The 8019-nt window shown below is 63.7% G+C and overlaps 1 protein-coding gene across 1 annotated transcript; it reads right to left on the bottom strand.

Moving 5' to 3' along the window:
* Positions 1-365: 365 nt before the first annotated feature.
* On the bottom strand, positions 366-7775 carry HS3ST2 (heparan sulfate-glucosamine 3-sulfotransferase 2). The gene is made up of 2 exons (XM_060260700.1): positions 7345-7775; positions 366-986 (listed from the first exon to the last, which is right to left on the bottom strand). The coding sequence occupies exons 1-2, from the start codon at positions 7773-7775 to the stop codon at positions 368-370; spliced, it is 1050 nt and encodes a 349-aa protein (XP_060116683.1). The 3' UTR covers positions 366-367.
* Positions 7776-8019: the final 244 nt, after the last annotated feature.

The following is an 8019-nucleotide window of genomic DNA, read 5'->3' as shown; positions in this document are numbered from 1 at the left end:
TGGATTTGCTTCTAAGTGGGGACTTGGAAGGAGGCAGGTGCCAATTTGTGCTTAGGCAGTGACATTTATAGACTATATATATATATATCTTTATATTTATATATATATCCCATTGTTAAAAAATAAAACCCATCCTTGGGCGTCGTGTGCCCTGATTGCATGGCAGAAAGCGAGCCATCCTGCCCCACCAGCTGCAGGCAAAGCCAAGGGGGCCGGGGTGGGGGGCTCGCTCCTCTCTGCCGCCTCCCCTGGCTTTTCCCAGTGGGCCAAAGGGGAGACTGAGGCATCCCTGTGGAAGACCGCTCCCCATTGCCCCTCCCTCTTCGTGGAAGACCGAGCCCCCTGCCATGCCGGGGGGGGGGGGGCTCTAGTCCCACCGGAAGTCCTGCCCGACCGTCTCGTAGAACTGGACGTTGTAGGGGCGATAGAAGTCCTGCAGCTGTTCGATGACCTCTGGGTCGATCTGGACGTGAGTCCTGCCTTTGGACTTGCCCAGGCAGCGGGGCAGGCTGCCCTGGGCACCCCTCTGGAGGCAGGGGAAGCCCTTGGTCTTGTTGAAGTAGAAGTGCTTCTCCGTGATCAGCCGCTTGATGCCCAGGAAGTCCTGGATCTTGCCCATCTCCCCCGCGGGGTCGGTGATGAGCCGCTCGCCGCTCACGAAGTGCATCTGGGAGAGGGGGAAGAAGCGCAGCCAGCCCTGCAGGTGCACCACGTAGAGGCCGATGCGAATGGCGCTCCAGGAGGCGTCCACCAGGCCCAGGCTGCGATTGCGGAAGGAGAGCCCCTCAAAGGAGGGCAGGTCCGGCTTCTTGGAGAGGGTCTGCGTGTAGTCCGAGATGGCCCGCGTCACCGGGTTGCGCACCACCACGATCAGCTTGGTGTCCCGTGACATGTTGAAGATGCGCTGGGGGGCTTCCCGGGTGACGAAGTAGCTGGGGGTCTTTTCCATGGTGATCTGGCCCTCCACCGTGCGAGGCATCAGCCGCCTGCGGCCAGAGAGAGGGAGAGGGAGGAGGGGTGAGGAAAAGGCCAGACGGCCAGCCCCAGGGGAAGGGGGCAGGGGGCCAGTGCCATCTCAAGAAGAGCCCCTCCCACATCCCACTCCAGGGCTGTGGGCACGGCCTTGGGCATCTCTTCCACTGCCCATGGGTCAAGCGGAGACCCCCCTGCCAGTCGCAGCAATGAACTGGTGGTCGAAGAAGGAGGACAGGCTGGCAAGCTTCACGCTGACCTTTCTCAAGAGGGCTGGGCGATTGCTTTAGGGGGCAGAGAGAAGGGGGGGAACAATTCCTTGCCCCAGTTCTGGAAATGGCCCTGAATTGGATGCCTTTGCCACCAAACAGCAGAGTGGGCATAGCTCCCTGTGCCACCCACCCAGCCCTTAGTGCCACCCTGCTGTTTGGTGGGGCATGAATCCACACTCAGAATCAGGGAAGGGCATCATTCCCCCAAAGTGGCGATCAGCATTCCCTTGGGTGGGTCAGAACCAAGCACTGAGGCAGCCCTTCCTGCCCTCCTTCCCATGAGCTGCCTCAGCTCACAGGATCTCCATTGCTGTCAGGTGGCCTCTGCTGAAAAACTTCCAAGGAAGGAGAGCCCACCACCTCCCAAGGAGGAAGCCTCTTCCACTGAGGAACCACTCTAAACTCACAAACACCTCCCCCTAAATTCACAGGATCCTCATTGCTGTCAGAGGGCCATCTAGCCTCTGTTGAAAAACCTCCAAGGAAGGAGAGCCCACCACCTCCCGAGGAGGAAGCCTGTTCCACTGAGGAACCGCTCTAAACTCACAACCCCCTCCCCCTAAATTCACAGGATCCTCATTGCTGTCAGATGGCCATCTAGCCTCTGTTGAAAAACCTCCAAGGAAGGAGAGCGCACCACCTCCCCAGGAGGAAGCCTGTTCTACTGAGGAACCGCTCTAAACTCACAAACACCTCCCCCTAAATTCACAGGATCTTCATTGCTGTCAGATGGCCACCTAGCCTCTGTTTAAAAACCTCCAAGGAAGGAGAGCCCACCACCTCCCGAGGAAGGCTGTTCCACTGAGAAACCACTCTAAACTCACAAACCCCTCCCCCTAAATTCACAGGCTCTTCATTGCTGTCAGATGGGCATCTAGCCTCTGTTTAAAAACCTCCAAGGAAGGAGAGCCCACCACCTCCCGAGGAAGCCTTTTCCACTGAGAAACCACTCTAAACTCACAAACCCCTCCCCCTAAATTCATAGGCTCTTCATTGCTGTCAGATGGCCATCTAGCCTCTGTTGAAAAACTTCCAAGGAAGGAGAGCCCGCCACCTCCCAAGGAGGAAGCCTGTTCCACTGAGGAACCGCTCTAAACTCACAAACCCCTCCCCCTAAATTCACAGGATCCTCATTGCTGTCAGATGGCCATCTAGCCTCTGTTTCAAAACCTCCAAGGAAGGAGAGCCCACCACCTCACAAGGAGGAAGCCTGTTCCACTGAGGAACCACTCTAAACTCACAAACACCTCCCCCTAAATTCATAGGATCCTTATTGCTGTCAGAGGGTGAGGATCAGGCCCCAGGGAGCCCTCATGCCCCCCTCGCCAGGAGCTCCCCTCCCCTCCTCCCCCCTGGACAGGCATGGGGGGGCTCATGAATCCCAGAGAGGAGGAGGAGGAAGACCTCTTGGTTGAAGACAAAGGCAGGGGGCAGCCCCTGGCAGAGGCGGCCTCTAGATCACCAGCCAGGCCTGGCCCATCCATCAGCCTCAGACAATATTTTCAGCAGCTGGCAGAGATCCACAAAACCACCGGCTCATTAATGGGCCACCTCTGAGCTTCCATTCTGTGCAGAAATTAGACCTCTGCTCTCCAAAGCAAAAGGTCTCAGTCCTTCACGGCAGCCACAAGCAGCGTGGTGCTCGCAAGCGGCACAGAGGAGAGAGCGGGCATGCTCAGCCTCAGGGCTGCCAAGACCCCCGCCTTGCTCCCTTCAGAGGAAGAGAAACAAGCCCACATCTGAGCTGCCTGCTGTCCCGCCTGCTTCTCACCCACGGCTGCAGGATGCCCAATGAGTGGAGAAGAACCACCCTGTCCTGCCGGGCCTTCAGTGCCAGTCCAGGGACAGCTGGAGCCCTGGCAAGGTGACTGGCACACAGACAGCACCATGCACCCCTGTCCTTCCTGGGCACAGTGTGAATGGGAGCTCTTCTGCACCTGGCCCTTGTGCCCTCGGGAGGTCTGGTGCTGCCTTGTTCCAAACCCCCTCGAGGGCAGCCAAACCTCTGCTCTGCCACTGCTGCCGCCAGATGAGCCCTGCTGCCAAACGGGCACTGTCGCCACCTGAACAATGAGGCAGAAACAGGGCTCTTTTTGTAGCAAGAATCCTTTGCATATGAGGCCACACCCCCTTGATGGAGCCAGTCCTCCAGGGCTTTTTATCCCAGAGCCTCCTGGAAGCTTTGTGAGGACTGGCTACATCAGAGGGGTGTGGCCTCATATGCAAATAAGTTCCTGCTACAAAAAAGCCCCAGGCAGAAGAGAAGTGCTTTGGGAAAGACAACCTGACTGGGAAGGGGTGGTGGTGGGAGGTGCCCCCTCCCAGAAAGCAGCAGGGCCTTGGGGTGGAAGTTGGCAGGCACTCAAGCTCCATTCCGGGGAGACTTGGAAATGCCCCTGGAGCTGGCTGGGGAGATGGGAGCACAACCCCTTGGGCAGTTTTAGAATAGACCAGGTAGAATGAGAGGCGCTTGAGACGGCAGGTGACTCATGCCAGTGAGCCAGGCTGCAGGGCAGGTGGGTGTGAGGGTGGGGGCACTCCTGCAGTCTGTCACAGGAGAAGGATTCCTTTCCAACTTCGCCCCCCCCCCAGAAGAGGAATCCCGTGGGGAGTCCTGGGGCATTACGTGGCACACTCTGGGAGGGCCCGGCAGCCGAGGGGGAGGGAGGGGGGGGTGAAAGTGGTTCCCCTGATGCCGTCAGCAGAGGCTGGGACCGTGGAGGTAAACAGAACTGAAGAAAAACAACACCCTCACTTTGGCCACAGACGCCAGCTGGCCTGTGCAGACCCCCCCCCTCCCAGCACCCCTCCTCCCAGCAGACAGGCCTCACAAGGACACCAGAGGAGAGGGAGGGAGGGAGGGGCCCCGCCACGAGAAGGGCACCAAGGCCACACGCAGAGTGCAACCAAAGCATGGCTGAGCCGGCATCTCTCCAGGCTGGGAAGTGTCTGGTCCACTGGGCATTATCGGGGGAGGGGGGCCTGGAAGAACAGCTGGGGAAAGAGGCCTCTGCCCCCAGGGCTCCTGTCCCTTGAGCTCCCTGCCCACAGGAGGCCAGGTGCTCTCCCAGACAGCAGCCCCCCCCCAGGGCTTCTGCATCTCTCGCACACACATCCCAGAACCCTGCCGCAGCCTGCCTGCCTGGGGCTGCAACTGGGGGTGGCCCAGCCAGGCCCTCTCCCCCTCTGCTGCCTTCCCCTTCACAGCCCAGCTGGTGAAGGAACATTTGCAGTGCCTGGAAGACTGAGCAGCCCGCCCCCCCCCCCCCGCCCTCCCTTGCTGAGTGCCAAGAGGCTCCTGGATAATCCCCGCCTTGAGTCACTTGTCAGCGGAAAATGGAGTGTTTAGCTTGGCCTGGCTCCCACACAGCCAGCGGCAGAAATGCCGCTCACTCACTCACTCCCGTGCCAGCCCCTGGTGCTGTGACCCAGGCAGCAGAGGGAGGGGGATCTCCCCCAGCCCAAATTACCCCCCCCCCCCCCGCATCTGCAATCCAGAGGACCCCGGGCCTTGGCAGGCTGGATCTCTGAGGCAGAGGGAGGGAGGTGGCTGTGTGGGCAGGAGGACTCCCCGGGGATCACAGCTGACCTCCTTGGCCAGCAAACACGGCAGCAGCAGCGGGAGGGGCGGGGGGGGGGGAGAATGCTGCTGGCTCTCTGGGTTCTGGCAGGCTGTTCAGCAGCCCTCCCTCCTCCTCCACCCCCAGGCCAGAATGGCAAACAGTCTTGGGCGGAAGAGAGGGAACAGCAGCCCCCCCCCGTCCCCTGCAGAACATTCACCTTCTAGAGCCTTGGGCACACCAGTGGCCCCCACTTCTCCAAGGAAGGGCACCTCCCGCCCGCCATTTCAGAGCACCACAGTTGCCTTCCTCGCTTTCTGCTACGGAGACAGGAAGAGGGGCAGAGAGAGCCACCCGCTGCTCCTGTGGGGCAGAGCCAGGGCCCCGGAATCAGCCCCTTTGCCCAAGGCCTGGAGGGCCACTTGCCCCCCTCCACATCCTGAAGGGCTGCTCTCCCCCCACCTGCCCCCCGGCAGGGTTCTACCCAGAAAGAGAAGGGCTCCTTCCTTCCGCTGGGCTGCATGCCCTGAGTCTTGTTTTGATTTGCTTGCTCCTCCCCAAGCAGTGGGCACCCCTCTCCTCTCCTCTCCTCTGCTTCAGCCGCACAACAACCCTGGGAGGTGGGTCAGGCAGGAAGAGCTTCCGGTGGGTCTCCAGGCACAGATCCCCAGGGGGTAAAGGAGAGCCCCCCAGATGCCTGCCCTCTGACCCACGGGTCCTCCCTCCTCCTCCTCTGAAGGTCAGAGTCCTCTGGAAAGAGCCCCACACTCGCCTCCCTCTGCAAGGAAGAAAAGCCCTTCCCGCCCCACCCACTCCAGGGCACAGGCCAGCCAGAGGGCACCTGGGGGCAAAGGCGATGGAGGCTGAAGACGCTCCTCCCTTGGCAGCAGAAGGGCACTCAAGGAACTCCCCCCCTGCCCCATCACTCCTGGGCTCAACAACTGCGGGGGGGGGGGGGCGGGGTTGCTGTGAGATGGGTGGGACCCTCACTCCAGAGGGATGTTATGCGCTCAGGAGTCCCACCCAAATGCTCCGATTTCACCCAGGAAGCCCGGCATTTGGAGTCCCTCTGCAGCCGCTGCCCACCTCTGCCAAAAAGTAGGGTTGCCAGCCTCCAGGTGGGGCCTGGAGATCTCCTGCTATTGCACTTGCTTTCAGAAAAGAGAGATCCGTTCCGGGGAGAAGATGGCTCCACGGAGCTCCCGCCCCTCCCCGCAGAGATGGCGAGCCTAGGACAGGCCCCTGCTTTGCCCAGAGGCGGCGCCCCGGAAGGAGGGGGGGGAGGCGAGGGGCAGGCCAGCCCGCTCTCCTCCCCTCCCCCTCCGTGTCCCCGTCTGCCCCCTGGCCTTCCTGCTGCCGCCCCAACTGTTCCGCGGGCCTCGTAGGCCAGGGGCTGCCGGCTCCAGTCGCAGGCGGAGGGAAGGTTCCCTGGCTAGGTCCGCCCGCCGCACCTGGAGGGAGCGCAGCCGCCGGCCTTCCCTTGGCCGACAAGAGCAAGCGCCACCGGGCTCGTTTCTGCTGCCGCTGCCGCCGCTGCTGCTGTTGCGCTCGGGGCTCGTGGCGCGCTGGGGAGGGAGGGAGGGAGGCAGGAGGGAGGGAGCGGCCAAGCGCCGCCGCGTCAACCCGGCTAAGTGTCGCTTAATTGCTTTATCTGCGGCCCTTTGGCCGCGCTGCTGGCTGGGAGAGATCGCAGCATCGATTGGAGCCCAGCGCGGGAGACGGCAGGAGACGCAGCCGCGGCCTCTTCAGGCCACACACCGCCCGCCTTCGGTCGTGCCAGCAGGAGGAGAGGAGCCGGCGGCCAGGCCCAGGCCCCCTCTTAGCGCCCCGCGCCTCCCGCGGGCACCGAGGGGGTCCTGCCCGCCCAGGCCTGCGGTCCGGAGAACAAGCGACACCCAGAGGCTGGCGGCAGCGATCAGAGCCCTTCTGAACTTCTGAAGAAGGCTAGAGAGCCCCCCCCCCCCCGCTCCCGCTTCTCCGGGGAGCTTTTCTTGGCTGTCTGGCAAGAGCTCCGATGTGCGGGAGAAGAAGAGGCGCAGTCTGGACGCGTTTCCGAATTCAGAGCTGCCACATTCTGCCAACCCGGCTCTGGCTTGGAAGGAGAGGAGAGCAGCCCCGTCCCACCCGCTGCTCCTCCAAGAAGCAGAGCCGAGGTTTCCCAGGCAACTCGGGGAAGGAGGCACCGAGCGGCAGCCAGCCAGAGAGAGCCGGTGGAGCGGAGGGACTCGGAGGCCCTGACGGACGGAGTCTCCCCGTGGCCTGGGCGATGGTGGGCTTTCCCCTCCCGAACTTTCTCCCTTCCAAAACCAGGCGGGCGCTGGCCAGCCGGGCGGTGCAAGGCGAGCGGGGACAGGCCGGGACGCAGCTCGCTCTCGCCGGCTCTTGGCAAGCGCTCCGGGCCGGGCCCTGCCGGCGGCTGCCTGCCAGCCAGGGGAGGGGAGGGGGCACTCTGGCCTGCTTCTCTTGGGGGGGGGGGGAGCGCAGCCAAACTTTCCTGCTCCGGGGGGGGGGGAGGGGGTCGGGCGCGGCAGACTTCTAACCTGTACCAGTCGAGGCCGCGCAGGTAGTGGCGGTCGAAGAAATGCGGCTCGGTGCCAAGGGCGCGGACGGCGGGGTGGCCGCGGATGAACTCGAGGACGGCGCGGGTGCCGCCCTTCTTGACGCCCACGATGATGGCGTGCGGGAGGTGCTTGGTGGGGGGCAGGGCGGGCGGGGGGGCGGCGGCGGGGGCCGGGCAGGCGCGCGCCTTCTGCAGAAGTTTCTTGCGGGCGGCGGCGGGCGGGGCGGGCAGGCAGCGTGTGGCCTCGGCCTCGGCGTCCGGGGGCGGCGGAGGGGGCGGCGGGCCCGGGGGGGCGCAGCAGAAGAGCAGCAGCAGCAGGCTGTAGCACACGCAGGTGCCCGAGAGCGAGAGCAGCGAGGCCAGCGCCAGCGCCCGGCAGCGCCGCCGCCTCCGCCGCCCGCTAAGCGCCATGCCTCCATCCTCGTTGCCGCGCCAGCGCCCGCCAGCCCCCACAGCGGCCCGCCGTGATGGTGGCGGCGGCGGCGGCGGGCCAGCCAGCGAGCCAGCTCCAAGGCCCGCCACTGCCGGCCCCCGCCCGCCGCCGCGCCTATTTAAGGGGCCGCCTGACGTCAGCCCAGCCGGAGACGCCCCCGCCGGCCCGGCAGCCGCTCTCCTCTCCTCGCTCCTTCAGTCGCTCGCTCGCTCACTCGCGGGA

This window comes from Heteronotia binoei, chromosome 20 (genome assembly GCF_032191835.1).
Source record: "Heteronotia binoei isolate CCM8104 ecotype False Entrance Well chromosome 20, APGP_CSIRO_Hbin_v1, whole genome shotgun sequence".
Classification (NCBI taxonomy): Eukaryota; Metazoa; Chordata; class Lepidosauria; order Squamata; family Gekkonidae; genus Heteronotia; species Heteronotia binoei.
This window is presented reverse-complemented; position numbering and strand designations above follow the sequence as displayed.